This window comes from Scomber scombrus, chromosome 11, assembly GCF_963691925.1.
Source record: "Scomber scombrus chromosome 11, fScoSco1.1, whole genome shotgun sequence".
NCBI lineage: Eukaryota > Metazoa > Chordata > Actinopteri > Scombriformes > Scombridae > Scomber > Scomber scombrus.
Window position 1 is genome coordinate 772,630 of NC_084980.1, and position 21,074 is coordinate 793,703.

Sequence of the window (21,074 nt, forward strand, 5' to 3'; positions counted from 1 at the left end):
CAAATAAAGATTGATTGATTGGTTGATAAAGCCATACGGTGACTGAAAATCCTTACTGCGTTGCCAACTTGTTGGTTTTTATTTTGGAACTTTGGTGTGTTTATAGAGTAAACATGATGACAACCATAATACATAATTATAATTAAACTCATTCATCATATAAATACACATATTAAAATACACAAAATATAAAATGACCATGAGGCAAACCAAGGTCACGGAGATGAATGGACTGAAAGTACCAATTTTTAATATTGTCTCATATTTTAAAAACTAAACTGTATTCCATCAAAATAACTCGAAAAATCCTATAATCACATAAGTATCTTAGTTACCAAACACCGTTTAATTTTGCGTTTCAAATGTGCAAATTGAACATTTGAATATTAAACAAATGTTACTGTATTGAAAGAGCTAAACCTGTTCAACATGAGTTAACCTGCATCAAGTTGTGAAATAAACTTTCATAGTAACTCCACCTTGTAACGTAGGACATCTGCAATGCCTCATCAAGAACAATAAATGCAAGACAAAAATGACCTGTAAATTCTGTTAATATCTGTAAACTGATTGTTACAAAACTCACACATCAAGTGTTGTATAATCATCTATTAGTATTTTATTTTTTATTCAACAAATACAAATGTAAAACATGCACATTAACACTGGATTTCATGGTGTTACTCGGGTTTTCAGGTGTCATGAAACTGTTTAACTTTTAGTCAGGATACCTGTGCAGCAGCATGATATGATGATGACTATTTCACAAAGTGTGGTGAGACTGTTGTAACTGCAGCTCAGGATAGATGAGGCAACCACCAGTTTTAACACTCAAAGAGAAGATGATTGTATTTCCCAGCAAATTACTATATTTGCAACATTCTGCTTATATTGACCTTATTAAGCATGAATTTATTCAAGTGTTTTTTACATGCTGTCTATTTTTGTGTGTGTGTGTGTGTGTGTGGGTGGTGTGAGTTTTTCCTTATTCAAATCGAGGGTCTAAGGACAGAAGTTGTTGTATTGATATATAATTTGTCATTTGTGAAATTGTGCTATACAAATAAAAATGGAAAACAACTAAACAAATAGTTTCTATTTCTCTCTGTTCTATTCAGTTTCCCCAACTAATCACATATGAAATCATCTGCTTCTGTGTGTTGATGTTGTGATTAGTACTCATGCTCAGTTCAGTTCATAGGAACACAACACAGATCCAAAACATAAAGGAAGCTGTTGGCATTTCGTCTCTCATAGCTGAGTTTTCAGTTGAATGGTTGATATAATCACAGCTGCAGGAAACAGGAAGTAAAGCGTTCATTACTTCTTGCGTGGTACCTTGTCACCAAGCGGTACTTCTTCCATCAGTTTCTGCAGACACACCACAGAGGAATGTTAGCATCACTGAACCAAAATAACATATTAGAGATTGAACAAAATGTAGAAAACATTCATTCATGAAATGGAACATATAGAATATATATATGGAGTTCATGAAATCAATGTCGGCATTGTGTAATGTGGTTTAACATGTAGTGGCGACACATGAAAACAAGCACTTATGTGTTCTTAATGAACTTTTAGGCCATTTTGTTTGCACTTTGAAATTCATCTGTAAGAAAATATTTTCAGTCCTTATAACTGATTAAAAATAAAATGAACCACACAGTGTAAACTGGTACAGTCTGTCCATCAGCTGGGTGTGTGGTCTCTGTAGTAGGACTTTAACTGACTTTAACTGGTTTAAATGAGTTCTCTGTTACAGATTTTTTGCTCTCAAAAATAAGGGGGTAAAAAAGAACAGATGTTCGGTAGGATAACTAATGCAGGTAAATACGAAACCTGCAAAGACTGAAAAACAACTAACAGTTACTAACCACAGCTGCATCTTCTGTTGAGGACTCAGAGTTCACATCCTCACAATAATCACTACAGAACCAGGTGAAGCCAAGTCATCCTCTGGTAAATCTGAACATACTTACACATGGCTCAGAACCACCAGAATACTTCTACGTTTATATCGTTAATTATATTTGATTAATACAAAGAAAGAAATGATTATAAAATAACTACATTTGCATGACCCAACTCATGACACACCCCACAGCTGGCCAATCAGAGCTCCTGCTGCTGCTCTGTGGGTTAGATGTCCAATCTAATTATTCAGGTCTTTTAAATGAATGAACAGACACACACACACACACACACACACACACACACACACACACACACACATACACACATACACACACACACACACACACACATACACACACACACACACACCTCAAGCAGTCTGCTGTAGTAGGTGAAACCATCCTCTCCATCCCTGTTTGTGTCCTCCACCTTGTACCTCCTGCAGGCCAGCAGCAGCTCATTGGAGCTGTAGAGGGGAGCAGGGTCAAGGGAGTGGTTGTTGATCAGGCTCACCAGGTACTCTCGGTAATGCTTCCTGGATATCAGTACACCACCATGTTAGCAGGATCACAAAGCAGACTATGGCAGCTTCTTGCTAACTATCAGACAAAAGCATGAGTCAAAGGAAAATAGTTAGCTTTTTGTAGTATGGGTCTTTTTTGTAGTTTTGACCAGCCTTTGTATCAGCATGAATCTCCACAGCACTAATTTCATCAGTACAGCTACATATCTTACTCACCACTCTTCTTTTTTTAACCCCTATACTGTTTTCATTCATTGACTGAACATCAGTCAGTCTCTTAGTAAGTGTCTAATTAAAGGGGAGTTTCTCCTTGCCACTGCCGTTAAGTGCTGCTCATGTGGGAATGTTGGATCTCTTTAAATTAAATTAAAGAGTACGGTTTAGACCTGCTCTATGTGTAAAGTGCCTTGAAATGACTTTTGCTGTGTTTTGGCGCTATATAAATAAAGATTGATAGAATGATTGATTGATACTTGCAATACCTGGAGCTGGTGGAATTTAATACATTTAATCAAAACAGTTATTGTGTTCTCAAGAGAGTGGTGAGTATGACATGACTCTTATTGCTGTAGAAATGTACATTATACCAGCCCTCAGTTCATCTTTGTTGAAGGTAATTCATTTAGGGACATCATTAGAAACAATAGAGTAGAGACATCAGCAGTCAGAGCAGTCGGTGAAAGTAATGTGCACACATTTGATATGCCCATTATCATCATCCACTGCAGTGTCTCCTAAACAACAGATAGCAATCAGGCAGCAGCTCTGCAAAATGTAATGGACAACATAAAAGATAACAGTCTGGATAATCATTTTAATGTTCACCTCCAGCCTGTCTGGACAACATTTAGCACCTTTTCCATTGGATTGTACTCTTTTACTTTAATTATCCCAAACTCTTTCATTGATTCAAACAAAAACAACACTGTCAGTATCACAGTGGTGCTGTTTGGATGCCTTATTTCCTAATCACCTAAGGAAAGCTATATAGTTTTCAGTGAGGCAGAATTTCATACGTTCACATTTCCATATTCATGAATCTCATTTTATTTATATTCATCACAGTAACAATGTCAGTAATATATATATATATATATATATATATAAATTCAACATTTATACACACTGTGCCCCTAAATTCAACATTCAGGGGCACAGTAATAGCCCATTATTGCATCTCCTTTCAACATTAAGCATACATGCATAATGCAGAGGCAAACTGTCTAAACTGAGAGATTCCTAAAGAACTTCTAAAAATAGTATGTACTTGAGACCTGACAAAGGACAAAGATGCACTGTGATTCATGAATAAATCCCTTTTCAAAAGGGCATGGAGACTGTTGATATGTTTAAGATTTTGCATATAGAGATTGGGTTTAATAGCATTTTATCTATTTTGAATCCATAATCAAATATGCTTATTATCTGAATCCACTATAAATCCACTTACTGAATCTGCATCAGAATTGAATCTTCAAATCAAATCTGAATCCATTCAAATCCTTTATTGATTTTGTTTTAGGTTTGTTTTCAACTTGAAGAAACTATAGTTATAAATAATTACAACAAAAGATTCATTTGAAATGTCCAGGTGAGGTCAGAAACTCTTTTGACTGGTGGCCTAATCCATATTCACAACCTGTGCTCCAACCTTAAATAAGAGACAGAAATTCATTTTCATTCAAGTTTTTGTGCCAAAGATGCTCAACATACATCGTAAAAATAAATATTAATAGCAGGCCTCCACAGAGCCTCCCACAGTTAGCATCCAGAATACCAAGATAGCCAGAAGCTCAGCCATCATAACAGAAGCAAGCTTGGGGGGAGCTGACCAGGGGTCTGTGCTGATGCTCGGTGGTTAAAAACATGTCTGTATAAATATTTTGTCCTTGTTTAAACTGTACTGGGTCACTGTGCACTTGGGCAGGCTGCCATTTAACCTGCAAAGTAAAGTCATTTTTGTGCATGTCCAGGCAGACTCTATTCATTAATCCCAGGTTTAAGAGAACTCGGCTGTAGGCTGATGTTGTTTCCTACCACAACATGATATAAAGTGTTGTCTGTGTTTGTCAGGTACGGCTGCTCCATTCGGCCGACACATAATCAGACCAATAAACCTTGATTTTCACAACAAAAAAGGTGCTATTACCGCATATGACCACCTGCATCATGATAGCAATAATTATATGTGGCAGTATTTTGATGATTTCATACCACTCATAGGGTCTGATTTACTAAAGGTCTGCGTGTGTAGAAACGTGTGCAAACTTGACATCACCCACAAAAAATGTGCAAGTGATCTACTAACGCAGCACACTGAGGTTTGCATCTTTCAAATGTGCAAGATAATACACACTGTCCATTTAGTATGTTTGTCATAATGAATATGTAATATGAGACGTTTTAACCCCAGTGTGCAAAATACAGGGAGGAGAAAATGTAAATATGTTATTTAGCACACGCATTGTGATTTACCAAACCTGAAGGTATTATTTCTGACGCTAACTGTGTCTATAAATAATACCTTTGAAGGACAGGTATTAACCTGCTGTTACTGTAGAGAGGAGGAGACGGAGGCACAATGACAGAATACACACAGGACAGAGTTTTTCCACCTGTGTTAATATTTTTGGAGTGGAATATTTGTGGTTTTACTAACAGCATTGACTTCTTCACTAATACTCTCCATATGTTGGTTTTCTGGTAATATGTGTTTTTGTTATAACTCAATATATTAGTTAACCTCTTCCACTAGAACTTGATCACATTTCATTTTGTTCTTGCAGTTTTCTGCTCGTCCAAACTCTCCATAAAGACACAAAACCCTCATTTAAATACTGCTGTCTCCACCCTGTTGCACCTGTTTTCATTTACACAGTTATTCTAGTAGATCACCCGCGAAACGCACACAAACGGCACGCACAATCTATTGCATAATGCACGCAATTTAGTACCCACTATTTGGGATCTTAGTAAATCAGGCCCATAGTCTTCATCTTTCTCAGCTCAGCTGCCTGTCTTATCAGTGGAGACAGCCCTCTGGTGTAGTATTGTGCACTACAATACAGGATCTCTATAACAGTTTAATAGAAAGAAGAGCGTCTGTATTTTTAACGGTATTGAAAATATAACATTCAAGATTTTTTTAAATCCTGGTATATCCTGATGCCATGACACGGTCTTAGTCTACTCTGGGGTATAAGAAACATACTGTAGCACATAGTGTATAATATGTTGCCTTAGTTAGAGATAAGAGCAAATAATACTGAAGAAAGGCATCATACTCGCAGAGGCCGGCATGTCCAGGTTGAGTCTGAGCTCCACAGGCTGAGTCTGGTTGTTGGCCTCCCTCATCCTTTTGCTCTATTACTCCACACAGACCTTACGGAAAGAAAGAGGACGAAGGTGAAGACAGTGAGAAAAAGAGAGATGGCTTGGAGATGGACGTTTTCAGTCTTTAAGACAGTCGTTCTGTGTACGGCAGACGCCACTGCTCACGTGCATGAGTGCAGCTCTGTGCACAGACCTTCAATAGCTTATTGTGCTTCATATCATAGTCTCCTGACTTTCTGCTGAAGTATTCATTTTTCAAAGCACTTCAATATAAAGTCTAGAGGTTGTGATTATGAAGCACAACAAGTTAATGTAGATTTGTAAACAGAACTGTGTCTGCCTTACACAGAACTACTCTCCAGAGACTGAAAATGTGATTACTGTTGTCACTCTTTGAAGCTGTTCCTAAAGAAACCACCATGTTCATGCAATGGTGTGACTGTTGAAAAACAATGGAAGTCTATGGCACAGAGGAAAAATATCATCACTATTTGTTGAGAATAATAATTAATATTAAAAAACAGTCATATCCTTCAACATGCCCTCACCAACGCACCACCCTGCCTATACTTTTCATCTGACAAGCAGAAAATAATATGTCTGTAATTGAAGCTCTGTGTCTTAGTGTTCATTACAGAGATGACAATACTGTAGAGTGTACTGAGCAATAGTTTCAGCTTGGACTTCAATATGAGGATATCACTGGAGCCTCAGTAGTAGCAGTAGTAGTCATTTTATAGTCAGTTTGCAGTGCTTCATTGACTTAATCACATATAGTTCCTAGTAAATTACAGGGCATAACATTTTACATGCTTATTCCTGCAATGTTATCGCTTTCATTAACAACACAACAGTCACAGCATTTTCCCTAAAATGTTACTAGGTCTTGAGGTGGAAAACTGGCAGTACAGATTTCCACGAATATCAGGGTCCTAATACGCTTTCCTGTACTGTCATTCTGAATTTAACCAATTACAAAAGCTTCATCTTAATTAATCTTGGGTATCCCATCATAGATGTGTGCAGCCCTTGCATACCTGTCTGTGTTCCAGGAGGAGGATCAGTATTGAAGGCCACTCCTTTGTTCTGTCAGTCACAGAGAAGAGATGGACTCTGGTAAGGCTGCAATTCATTATTATGTTCAATATCCATTAATCTGTCAATTAGTTTCTTTAAAATGTCAGAAAATGTTAATCACTGTTTCCCAAAGGCCAAAAGGCAATATAAAACATTTTGTGTTATCCAGTCCAACAGTCCAACAGTCCACAAACCAAACCAAATTCAGTTTACTGTCACAGAGCACTAAGAGAAGCAGTAACCAAAGAATTTTAGCATGAATAGTTTTCTGTTGATCAACCATCATTCCACTAATTATTGCTGCTGTAATCATTATTCACTCATGTCAATCAGTTTAAACACACACACACACACACACACACACACACACACACACACACACACACACACACACACACACACACACACACACACACACACACACACACACACACACACATCTTACCTGCAGTAAAGCCTGGAGTCTGGACGGTTCCCAGTCTCTCAGATAGAAGAGACAGTCTCTTGGATGGTGGGCATGTAGTCCAGAAACACTGCACTCATCCACAGCACAGGTCTGACAGGAAGACAAGAGAAAACACTTGGTCTGTCAAATGTTATTTACCTCTACAGTTAACTTAACCTGTGTTTTGTGTGTACCCCTTTAAGACCGGATGCAATGTTTTAGATGATGTCATGGTTTTCAAGACATGTGACCAATGAAATACATTGTCATTCACTGAAATACATGTGAGGAGGGCAAAATGCATTATGGGATTTGTATTTGTTTTGGTTTTTTTAACCTCGTGGTGTGGATTTGTGGACCACAAAAAAGTTTCCAAAGTTCAGCGCTTCAGACAGTGACAATGGCTGCAGTGCTTTGGATCCCTGAGACTACATCTTCCCAAATACAGATCTATAGTCTGACGTGTATCAATTTGAGGGTCCATAACACCAAAAAGATTGATTGAACTGCTCTAGATCATGCTCAGGGTTTGTTTGCTGTCATTGAAGCTCATCAGTCTCCTGAGGAGACAGCCACTGCCTTGCCTTTTTATAAATGTAGTCTGCATTGATCTGAAGGGTGAGTTTATTGTCAGTGATTGTTCCCAGATATTTAAAGTGAGTGACCTGCTCCACTGTAGGTTAACAGCTCAGGGTTGTTACAGGAGACCTGGGGGGTATTCCAGAAAGTGGGTTATGTGAAAACTCAGAGTAAGTTAACCCTGAGATGAGGGAAACTCTATGTTACGCCACACACTAATATCTATCTATCTATCTATCTATCTATCTATCTATCTATCTATCTATCTATCTATCTATCTATCTATCTATCTATCTATCTATCTATCTATCTATCTATCTATCTATCTATCTATCTATCTATCTATATGTGTACACACACACACACACATATCTATCTATCTATCTATCTATCTATCTATCTATCTATCTATCTATCTATCTATCTATCTATCTATCTATCTATCTATATGTGTACACACACACACACACACACACACACACACACACACACACACACACACACACACACACACATCTATCTATCTATCTATCTATCTATCTATCTATCTATCTATCTATCTATCTGTATGTGTACACACACACACACACGCACACACATATATACACTGAACAAAAATATAAACGCAACACTTTTGTTTTTGCTCCCATTTTTCATGAGCTGAACTCAAAGATCTAAAACATTGTCTATATACACAAAAGACCTATTTCTCTCAAATATTGTTCACAAATCTGTCTAAATCTGTGTTAGTGAGCACTTCTCCTCTGCCCAGATAATCCATCCCACCTCACAGGTGTGGCATATCAAGATGCTGATTAGACAGCATGAATATTGCACAGGTGTGCCCTTAGGCTGGCCACTCTGAAATGTGCAGTTTAGCTTTATTGAGGGCGCTGGGGGGGGTCAGAAAAACAGTCAGTATCTGGTGTGACCACCATTTGCCTAACCCTACTAACCTATCTCCTTTGCATAGAGTTGATCAGGTTGTTGATTGTGGCCAGTTAACAATATCCAGCAACTTCGCACAGCCATTGAAGAGAAGTGGACCAACATTCCACAGGCCACAATCAACAACCTGATCAACTCCATGCCAAGGAGATGGGTTAGGGTTAGGGTTAGGCAAAACTGCACATATTTTTATATTTTTGTTAAGTGTATATATAAATATATATATATGTGTGTGTATGTATGTACACACATACACATATTAGTGGTTTGTTTACAGGTGTAAGAACATAACTTTTTCCTCACTGTAAGGGTCAAGCACTCAGACCAGTATATGTTTTTCCTTTAATTTGTCCACTATCCTTCAGTAATACCTCCTGGTGCCTACTTTGTTAGCTGCACAGTAATACAATAATAGTAATATCTATACTTTGAACTATAGTATGCAATATGAGGTCCGAAGCACAAATCTATCCAAGGTAATGGACCAACTTTTCATCTAGGAGGATGTAGAAGACTTACAGTATGGAAAGGGTTGTTGCAGCCACTGCAGAACTGGTAACGACACTGAGAGCAGCAGAAATGCATGCAGCCTCCTTTAGACAGCGCATACTGAAAGCGACAGTTAGGACAGGCTGAAGGAAGGAGAGAGAGTGACAGAGAGGGAAAGAAAAGAGACAAGAGGCAGGATGTGAATGGTGAGACAGAGAAGGAAGTAGAAACAGAGAGAAGATGGATAGTGTCAGTATATTAAGGAAAATGAATTGAATCTAATATACACAAATGCAGAATGTACATGGATTATTTATTCACTGAGTTCATGTGTTTTAGCCCTGTGACTCCTGTGAGAAGGTCAAAAAGGAAGTGAGCTGCCTTACTTTTACTAGTGAGACTGGATGTCTGTGTACTAACGAACTGGAGAAGGAGAAGATCACAGTGTCGGTGAAATGACATTAACATTTTCCCTGAGTAGAACCTGCCTAGCTTCACCTCTGTGAAAGAGGCACTGTGGAGAAGAGTGTATGGCCACTGAGCACAGTACTCCATATGGTCAGACATGGCAGAACAGTACAAATAAAAGATCATTATAATTTATATAAAATGTGTATGGAAAGCATGTGCAGTGTTCTCATGTGTTTGCCTTTTAGAAAGTAATAAGTAGTGAATTCAACTCAAATGACACAGTGATCTGATCTGTGTTCAGCACAAAGAATCAACCAGTGGATACAGGTGGAATGCCTCTCCTACAAGGGCACAGATAGACTCTCAGCACAGAGCTTTCTGGAAGGGCCTTCCTGATGAAGTCATTTTAATTCTGTAAAATAGCTGATATATCCATAAACACAAATTGTCAGTCATTTAGCCAAGCAAGCCTAAGCCTGTCTAAGAAAACATGCATTGAAGTCACTTTGTCAGACAAACTTGTTGTGAAGAACACAGAAGAGCACAGATGTTGCTAGTCATGTTGAACAGTTTCAGCACTGAGAACAGCACCTAGTTGACCAATGACTGAGCTACGGTTCAGGTCAGGTGATCTGTCTCAGTACCATGTACAACAGATTCATAGAACATTCTCACTCATTTCTTTAGAACTACATTTAAAGTAATAAAGACTAATTATGGATTTTTCAGTCACCAATTATTATTAATGCTCAGCCTGCTGTAATTTAGTGTAGATGATCTGTGTATTTCACCATCCTCCACAGAACAAAATAATCCAAGCAAGTTAACAAACTTTGTACATATCACAGTCCCTTTTTAAAACTTCATCCTCTTCTCCTTCATGGTGGGAAATCTGCCGACCACTTTGTCCCACTCAATACACAGCAGAGTGAAGCTGGTTAGTCTGCTGAAGCTTATAATATAATTATAATACATCTATGGAGTTAAGCTCTACTATATCTGTTACACTCACCCAGTTAGGTCGTGCTCTATGTTCTCAGTGGGGCCCCTACTGAGCTTGGGCCCTGAGAGCGTTTTTCTAACCCAGTTTGGATGAAATCACACCCACTTCCATATGACAAAAGCCTTGACGTAATGAAACCTTCCAAAATACATTTTCTTCAGATTTCTTTATCTAAACTGCAACTGCCAGTCGCCCCACTGTACCCACAGTTGTTCCGCTTATACTTTTCCAACAGGTCTTTGGTTTAATGCGCTCTAAATGTAAGCAATGCATATATGTGCCTGCAGATTAGTCACATTGATTAAAAAGAACAAAAAACAAACAGGTGTGTCATAACCAAATCATGTTCCATACAAGAAGAACAGTATTTGACAGACATATTTGAAAGATGACAGAATTTAAATAGTTCAGTTTGGGGAAAGCATAGATGTGGTGGTGCTGCCCCAGAACTGTTCCTGTTGTTGTAATTATGTTTATGTTTAACTAGATGAAAGTGTGGACTGGAGGAGACACTGTGGTTGTCATTGTTACGTGCCATTTTGTTTTGCAATCACAATTCTATTAATTAGTGCACCCCTAGATTAAGTAGACTCATATATCACCCTCAAAAACTGCTGCTATAAAAAAACACTATTTGCACTTTGTGTGCATGCATGTGTGTGAGTGTGTGTCTGTGTGTGTGTTTATGTGCTCACTGATGCCGTTGTCTCGGAGGTATCCAGCCAGGCCCTGTCTCTGATACTCTGGATCATTCTCTCTCTTCCATGACTGGTATTGCTCACAGGACAGACCTGCATGCTGAGACTCCCACTGCACACAGATAATAGAAACACATACAGTACATATTGTATACTCCATGTTGTTGGGATAAACTTGTGGCCTTTCTCTGATGAAATTAATGTTCAAAAGTAGCATTGCCCTGATTCTACACATGATTACATTACACTTCAGCAGTTAAACCATGTTTATCATAGTTCATTAAAGCTAATTAAAGTCTACTGTTAAAGCTTCTACATGACCTCACATCTCTTCTCTTATTTAAATCTAGTAACTACAATACACAATCCAGTAACTACACAAGCTTAAATATCCTTTATGTTTACATTAATGATGGCGAACTGGCTTCAAGTACTATGCAACTGATTTTTAAATGAATTATTTGTTAATTGTGTAGTTTAGTTGTCCCTGACTGCCTGATTGTGAGCTTGTCTTATGAATATTCCTTGTTCTCAGGTCTCTCTTGAAAAAGAGATCTTAATCTTAATGAAACTGCATGATTAATGGTGCAGTGTGAAGGATTTAGTGACATCTAGCAGTGAGGTTGCACATTGCAATGGTGAATACTCCCCTTCCAAGCCTGTAGGAGAACCCATAGGATCCAGTGTTTTTGGTGCTTGATCCATAGTAGTGACCGAAGCCCTTTTTACTTAAGTTGATGGCAATTATACAATATCATGTCTGAATAAACATCTGAGTCACTTTTACACAAAATTCATGAAGGCAAAGTGATTAGAACACAGCTGAAACATTTCTGTAACACTTGAACATAGCACAAGTCAGAATGCGGTCAGATACATGTAAAGACTACAGCAGCCCAAAATTAACTACACAGAAATTCAATGTTCTTGTTTCCCTGATTAAGATCCCTGTAATGCATCTCACATATCCTACATTTAAACAAAATAAACTGACACTGTGAATACACTAGTTCCACTAGTTACATTAGTAACTAGTACATTATCCACCCACAGTGTGGGAAAGACAGGATAAAAACAATCCTGGTTCAACCATAGTAATAATCAAACTAGTGATATCCATTATAACTTTAATCTATGCTAAATGCATCCAGCAGATGTTTTACAGACTGTATGTGAGCAATTAGGAATTGAATGAGAATCCCAGTTTAGTTTAGTTTCAGTGTCTGTTGACATTGTCAGAAAGGTGATAGCTCTACTTTATGTTTATCATTGAGGTGATATTTGGTGGTAGTGGTGTATTGGAGTGTATTATATTGAAAAGAGTTCCCAATATTGTGTCCAACCCCATTAATATACATGGGGGTGACAAAATATTAGGAACTCTTTAAAATATAATTTGTGTTTTTAAGAATGATTAGTCAAAGCAGAGTATTCTTATATGCCTTAAAACATTGCTGGAGGGGATCTTTAATGAGTAGGAGCTGAGAAAAGCAGGTTAAAAATGTGCAAAACAGGAAGAGAGGAAGGAAAAAAATAACCAACACAAAATACTTACAGGCTTTTTACACTGAGCACAGAAGCTGTTACGACACTGAAAACAGGTGACTTTTAGCTGGTCTCCATCGTAGATGAAGCCATATGAACACTGAGGAGAAGAGACGAGAGGAGAGGTCATTTCATATATTCATAGATATTGAAGTTGAAGTTCTTCATCTTACTTATTGCTGAATGACTTATCATGTGCTCACATGGCAGCACCAGAGGAACTTGGGGTCCTTGATAAGGGCCTGCTCTGTCAGCTTTTTATGGAAGAGCTCATAGACTTCAGGCTCCAGACATTCTCGCAGCTGAAACATTCAATGCACCAATTTTATTGATAAAAAAGAAACCACACATCTTTTCATAAGAGAAGAAAAACAGACAATGCATTTTTCAGTGTTCATAGTCAACCAATGATTCGAAAGTTGACATATGAGATGTTCACAGTGGTGCTACACCAAATGAAAATGATTTGCATCCACATAGTGTTTCCAGGTTGTTTTTATAGAGACCTCTGCCCAGTCAAACACATGAACAAAGGGAAAATAGCTAAATGTCTTGCCCCCACTGGACAGGCTTGTGTAATAGTCTGAAACACTATGCTGGAGTTTTAGGATTAAGACACTCTGAGGACTGTTTTGGAAATGCTCCGTTTCCGAGGGAGAAAAACACAGATGTGGTCTGGATGGAGACCTGAAACAGAGAGAAAAATGAGTGTTTTTAACTGGCTTAATATGGACATACTCTGAAATGAATGGACTAACAGCAGTACAAAGACTGCACCTGATTTCTAGGGCTGTAATCTCCCAGTCGACTATTCGATTTATTGGTCGATACGTTCTGGCTCGACCAAAATCCTGATTGGTTGATTTTTTGCCGTGTTAATTTCATCAGGTGGAAAGCACTAATTGCTAATGGGGGTGTTTTCAGAGCACCCCTGTTTAACAGGTAAGAGTCTGTCTTCAGAATTGAATTCCCCTTTTTTTGGGTTAGCCCAACCCACTGGAGACATATGGAAGAAAGTACTAGAAGGCCTTGGTCTGGTGGTTTGCTGAATATTTATTTAATTGTGAGCGTCCTCCTCTACCATGTCAAACACATCAGCAGTGTGGCAGCATTTTACAAAAATAGATAACGGACGCCCGCAAATGAGACGTATTCTCCCGGAATGTGGAGTAAACGAGCAAGAGTGCACACCAGTGAGTGACAGCGCACGCGTGTGTATGTGTGTTTGTGTGACTATAAATGCAGCGTGTGTGAGAGCAAAGCGTCCTTATAATTCTGTGTTGCCGCTTATAACACCGATCGCACCCCCCCACCCCCGGAATGGACCTCCCTGAAATGACTTTCTGCAGGTTGGGATGTCTGAACATGGCATATCACCTAAAAACGGTATGCTAACTTGTCTGCGTTATGTTGACCCGTCTGTTTTGAGTAGGCTATATGAACATATCAGAATCGGCGTATTTCAATGTTTTATTCTAATAATCGTTTTAGAACTGCAGGCGCACCCGCCCACAACGACAGTAGCATCCCCAGACAGATGAAGCTGAGCTCCTATGTTCAGCCTCTCCAACGGCTGAAATGATAGTGTCTGTCAGTTATTATAACATATGACAAAAACAATTGTCTAAATGATGTTGCATATTCCTCAACAGTTCTTGTGCTGATATCACTAGTTGAGGCTACTGTACAGTAGGGGTGTGACGAGAACTCGTAATGTGACGATATTTCTCGTCGACGTGAATTTTGTCTCGTGAAGCTATAATTAAGGGGCGCACCAAAAAAAAGAAAAAGAAAAGACGATCGGTTTTCTATTGCTCATTCGCACGTCATGTCTTCTTTTTATAATGTCACGTGTGGATCATTAACCATGTTACAGCTTCTACCTGCTGAGAAGATCTCAGTCAGCAGTAGGAGATGAGGAGAGGAGCAGTAGGTTAACCTCAGCTCTCTACACTGAAAGACTGAGGTAGGAGGAGCGGAGGAATCTAGTGCAGCTATGGAAGCCTAATGATGACAAAAGTAAAATGAGTCACACTACCAAATTATAACACTATTTATATGTTGTTCTACTTTTATTTCTGTGTTTTTTTACTAGCAATATGTTATAATTTGTGATAATTTGATTCTTTATTTAATTTATATTTATATATTATAATTGTTTCTACTCTTTATAATTTATATTTTAGTATTTGTGATTGTATCTAACTTTTGTATTTATGGTTGTTATTTCCATAAATACCAAAATGATCCATCTATAAAATATCTATATGGGGAAACCTTTTACAGTGCTGCATACTGCATATGATAATTATATATTTAGAAAGTAGAAACAAGTGATTCATTACAAGATGATTAGTTCAAACATTTCAAATCAAATTCCATTTTGTGAATTTTAAATAAAAGAACAGTCATGTACTTCCTCATTGAAGTTTTCTTAAAATCCTGTCTCGTCTCGTGAGGTGAGTGTATCGTCACACCCCTACTGTACAGTCATCTTCATTACAAACATACCAACACTGTTGTGTTGTATTCATGTCATGCTACTCCACCTCCAGACACCTCCAGATAGCAATATGATTTCCTGAAGATGAGCTACTGTTGTCATGCTTCACCGTGATTGGCTCAGCTGTTTCAGAGCTATGAGGTCAGTGATGTGACTGGCTATATAAATAATCACCACAGGAATATTCAATAATCACCACCTTCTAATCTATATTCACTTCCATCCAGCACACACATGAACCAAAATAGCAGGTGACACCCACACTTGATTGAAATAAGCCCCATAATGTTTATAAAGGATATCATGAAAAGTTTAAGTCTATAGAATACATTTCCATAAAGAAATGTGTGGAAACCAACAGGTAATTGGAATGGACGAACATCACACTCAAACCTTACATTGAATACATTAAATGAATTGTTTTATTACTTATTTTATAGTTTTCTATTAAAGACATTATCATTGTACTCACCAAGTTAATAGCTCTGGAAACACAATGACATCACTAAAAAGAAGTCCAACAGGCCAAACAAACATGAGCAGTCACATGATCAGAAACAAACCGGGTTATCCAAACTTATTTGAATAACAGGAGAAATAGGGAGAAAATGAATGTTCAGCTGTGCTCACTTTCATTTTCATCTCCAAATAAATCTGTACATGAATGATCTGAATTAACTGTTTGTTGTTTGTTTACAACTGTGTTCCTGTCACACATAGGGAAATAAGATTCAAACTTGTAATAAAGCAAATCTTCCAATTTATGATATTCTTTGATAAATTGGCTAAAACATACACTGGTGGTCCTTTATTGGCATAAAATAATCCAATCCACAACTGTCCAAATGTGTTCTTTCTTCTCTGCTCTCCTACCTGGATGTCCAGGGTGGAGAAGTAGCTGTTGAGGTGTTCAGGGTCATTGATGTCGGGCTCCCAGCAGACTGGACACACCATGTCTCTGATGTGTTTGTCCCTTACAGCGATGGTGAAGTGCTGCTGGAAACAACCACAACACACTGAACACTGGCAGGATGTCAGAGACTGCATCTGAGAGAAAAGTCAGTGAGAGGAAGTTAGAAAGTGCAAACACTCCACATTGACCAATAAGTTCCCACTCCTAAAAATAGACTCAATACCTTACTATGAGGAAAGACAGAGAGACAGATTGGACATTCTTTAGCCAGCACCCTTTTGATGAACTCCCTATCATGAGACTCGCGTACAGCCTGTACTACGTCCTCCAGGGAGTAGGTGGCGCTATGCTCCAGAAGCAGTGACAGTGCCAGCTCACAGCGGCCCCAGCTAGGAAGATCATACACTGCAAGTAACCTCCGACATATGTGCTGAAAGGGAAAAAATTATGAAATATTGATATCAGGAAGAATGATATATTTCTTTAACCAAAGAAGTTTTAGATAACAATAATAATAACCCTTAAACAGGCAACGTGCACCAGGAGATACAGACTCTTTGTTCAGTTGTATGTGCCTTGAATTAAGTAGAACTGGATTGGTAGAATTGAAGTTTGTGTAAGGCCTGTACTTTGACAGAAATGATAAAAATTAGAAACTAGTATGTGTGATATTATTGACCAGAGAAAGCAAGAATTCTCTTTACTGAATAAAACATTTTGGTTTTACCATTATGACCATTTTTATACCTTAATAGAGGCAACGCATCCTGGTGGAGATACAACTCATAACATACAAAATATATTAAAATATTTGTGGAAATGTTTTACTTTAGGTGTAAATGAGATAACTGGTAACATAAAATAATGTTTTTTTACATCTAATTTTCCACTCCTGCCTGTTTAAGGGTAAATATCAATAATAATAACACATCAGCTTTTAACAATACCAGGGCTCTAAACTAACTTTTTTCACTGGTTGCACTGGTGCGCCTGACTTTTTTTCTTAGGTGCACCCAAATTTTCGACCATATTGCATTCAACACCGCAGTTTTACAGGTTCACGTTTTTTTAAATATCTGTCCATATAGGCAATATTGACTTGTAAATGATTAACTAACAATCTGGTCAACATAAAGTTCTTTATTTGAACAATTCCACAAGAAAGGTCACTTCACTGAAAAGTGTTGGTGCTTAAAGTGCTTCACTGAGCTGAAATTTAAACTTAAAACATCTCAAGATAAATGAAATAGTCATTATTATGAGAGAGTTTCTCATTATTATGAGATAGTTTCTCATTATTATGAGATACTAAGTCATTATTATGAGATACTAAGTCATTATTATGAGATAGTTTCTTATTATTATGAGATAGTTTCTCATTATTATGAGATACTAAGTCATTATTATGAGATAGTTTCTTATTATTATGAGATAGTTTCTTATTATTATGAGAGATTTTTTCATTATTATGAGATACTAAGTCATTATTATGAGATACTAAGTCATTATTATGAGATACTAAGTCATTATTAGATACTAAGTCATTATTATGAGATAGTTTCTTATTATTATGAGATAGTTTCTCATTATTATGAGATACTAAGTCATTATTATGAGATAGTTTCTTATTATTATGAGATAGTTTCTTATTATTATGAGAGATTTTTTCATTATTATGAGATACTAAGTCATTATTATGAGATACTAAGTCATTATTATGAGATACTAAGTCATTATTAGATACTAAGTCATCATTATGAGATACTAAGTCATTATTATGAGATACTAAGTCATTATTATGAGATAGTTTCTCATGATTTTCGGACGGATCAGGCCTTAACTTAACATTCTTCACGAAAAAGTTGTCAATCGTTCTTTTCATCTTGTCATCCGCGGCTACATGCACTCTACATCCACTCTCTCTGTCTGACTGCAGCACACACATTACACACAGGAATATCTGGACCACCGGCAATCAGAGAGGGGGGGGGGGGGGGGGTCCCGCCCTTCACTATCTCTGATTGGTTTAGACCGTGATATGGGCCTAATGTGTGTCTGTTGTTGAAGGTTGAACCACAGGGAGACTTTCAAAGTCGCAGAGATTTTTTTTTCTCGAACAGCTGGTCGCACCAGTGCGACCTCAGATTTTTTTAGTCGCACCATTGAGAAATTTGGTCTCTAAATTTGGGCTCTAAAGTGCGACCAATTTGGTCGCACTTTAGAGCCCTGAATACTCAAAGACGCTTTACAGGAAGAAGACAATTAAAAACAATAAAACTATGCAGAATAAATAAATCAAAACAATCAAACATTAAAAGCAGATTTGAAAAGGTGGGTCTTGAGGAGTGACTTGAATTTGATGAGGTCAATGTAGTCACGGAGGGATTTGGGGAGTGAGTTTCAGCGGGTGGGGGCAGCAACTCAGAAGGCTCTGTCCCCACAGGTCCACACATAATTAATTGTTTATCATTTTTGTCAATTCAGCTGAATTCACTTAATTGGAATGAGAGTCTGAATGACAATTTCTGTCATTTATCATACGAACCCTCTTGGCCTTAATGTGGAGAACTCCTGTGTTATTATGACCTTATAGAGCACAGATGACCGAGACAGTCCATGAGTTTCTAAATACCAGACTGATAACAGAATTAAATATGTCTTGTGTTTGGATGCAGGCCGGTTGTCCATGCTGGTCTCACCTGTTTGTCAGGGTGATGGATGTCAACAGGAGGCTCTGGCTTGTCACTCCAAATGTGCTCGTGAAAGGGCTCCAGAAGGGGGCGCTGTAAGAGGGCCAGGGCCCCTCTCAGGTCTCCGCCACTCTGTCTCAAAACCTCATGACAGTGAGCCTCATCACTGAAGCCCAGAGAATACAGCTCCTGTACCTGAGAGGGTGGGGTGAAGAAAAAGCGAAGAGTAAGGCTGCAGTGATATTTTTGTACATCACTAGAAATGTTATCAAGAAATCTTTGTCACCTTGGCGAGTCTGTCTCTCAGAGCTTGTCCAGCAGCTCTATCGGTGTCTCCCCCTGCTGTCAGCCATGCCTGCTTGGCCTCTCCTCTGGACAGTTGGACTACACTTTCTGTTTTAGTAGGGTCTACCTCATTCCCAGAATCCTCAGCAGAACCTTCACATGACCTGCTCTGTGGTCCATCAAGGGCATAAAACACCACGGACAGTGACAGTCAGAAGAACATAAACAGTGTGATTAAACAGACTTTGATGGGTGTGTTTGACAGAAGCTGACAATACTGACTGTGTGCTCTGGAGGGGTTTTGTCAGATATAGACTGAAGGGAAGATGTTGCCACAAACATCCTGATGTGGTCTAACAGCAGAGGCAGCTCCGTCTTTAACCACTTGCAGGGCAGGATGTTGCTGTCTCCAGCCACCCTCATGCTTGTGTACACCTCCTCTGGACTGACTCCTTTCTTCTCCCCATCCTGACACAGACAGACACGGCAGAATCTGTACATTAGAATTCAGGCATTATATTATATTCAGCCTGATGTATTTTCCATGAATGTGTCCCTGGTGGCTCTAAGGGTCAGGCTAACTTTGCACTTGCTTTGTTATAGAAGTTCAGGGAAACAAGAACTCACTCAAAACTACGTACAATGTCTATAACAATATTATAAAAATGATTCACCCCCTTGGATGTTTTCCCCTTTTATTGCTTTTATAAATTGAAGCGATGTCAATATATTTGGCTTTAAAAAAAATAATTTACAAAAATTATTACAAAAACTCTTTGATGTTGTGAAAACAGATTTCTACAAAGTAATGTCAATTAATTAAAAAATATATAATGTAAAATTACTGATTGCATAAATATTCCCCCTCTTCAAGTCAGTATTTAGTAGATGCACCTTTGGCCACGAGTCTGTGTGGATAGTTCTCAATCAGGCTCACACATCTGGACACTGTAATTTTACTCCATTCTTTTTTACAAAACTGCTCAAGCTCTGTCAGGTTGTAAGAGGATCAAACGTGAACAGCATTTTTCAAGTCCAGCCAGAAATAATCTATTGGATTGAGGTCTGGCTCTGTCTTGGCCACCCTAGAACATTCACCTTGTCTTTAAACCATTTCTGTGTAGCTTTCGCTGTTTGCTTCAGGTCATTGTCTTTCTGGAAAATAAATCTTCTCCCATGCCGTAGTTCTCTTGCAGACTGAATCAGATTGTCATCCAGGATTTCTCTATATTTTGTTATATTAATTTTACCTTCTACCTTTACAAGCCTTCCAGGGCCTGCTGCTGAGAAGCATCCCCACAGCATGATGCTGCCACCACCATGCTTCATGGTGGGGATGGTGTGTTTGTACTGGTGTGCAGTGTTTGGTGTCTGCCAAACAAAGCGTCTAGTCTGATGGCCTAAAAGCTCCATTTTGGTCTCATCAGACAGTCTCCTACACGCCTGTGGATGAACTCTAGTTAAGATTTAATATGAGTTTTCTTCAACAGTGTTTTTTTTGGACGCTCTCCCATAAAGCAACAGTTGTTGTATGCAGAGTCTCTCCCACCTCAGCTGCTGAAGCTTTTAACTCCTGCAGAGTAGTCATTGTAGTCCCTCACCAGTCTCCTTCTTGCATGGTTTCTCAGTTTGTGAGGACGGCTCTAGGCAGATTTACACATGTGCCATATTCCTTCCATTCCTTAATGATGGATTTAACTGAACTGAAGGGGATG

General features: G+C 38.3%; 1 protein-coding gene across 1 annotated transcript in view; it reads right to left on the reverse strand.

The window, feature by feature from the left end:
• Window positions 1-1,320: 1,320 nt before the first annotated feature.
• The window catches only part of rnf31 (ring finger protein 31), a 34,561-nt gene continuing 14,807 nt past the window's right edge, over window positions 1,321-21,074 (reverse strand). The window contains exons 10-23 of the mRNA XM_062429319.1: window positions 19,642-19,827; window positions 19,361-19,501; window positions 19,084-19,269; window positions 16,608-16,814; window positions 16,345-16,518; window positions 13,172-13,270; window positions 12,979-13,068; window positions 11,421-11,535; window positions 9,342-9,454; window positions 7,296-7,406; window positions 6,811-6,859; window positions 5,725-5,821; window positions 2,287-2,452; window positions 1,321-1,371 (exon numbers count right to left, since the gene is read on the reverse strand). Coding sequence (XP_062285303.1) covers window positions 1,321-1,371; window positions 2,287-2,452; window positions 5,725-5,821; window positions 6,811-6,859; window positions 7,296-7,406; window positions 9,342-9,454; window positions 11,421-11,535; window positions 12,979-13,068; window positions 13,172-13,270; window positions 16,345-16,518; window positions 16,608-16,814; window positions 19,084-19,269; window positions 19,361-19,501; window positions 19,642-19,827 — 1,785 coding nt within the window. The remainder of the gene's footprint in view (window positions 1,372-2,286; window positions 2,453-5,724; window positions 5,822-6,810; window positions 6,860-7,295; window positions 7,407-9,341; window positions 9,455-11,420; window positions 11,536-12,978; window positions 13,069-13,171; window positions 13,271-16,344; window positions 16,519-16,607; window positions 16,815-19,083; window positions 19,270-19,360; window positions 19,502-19,641; window positions 19,828-21,074) is intronic.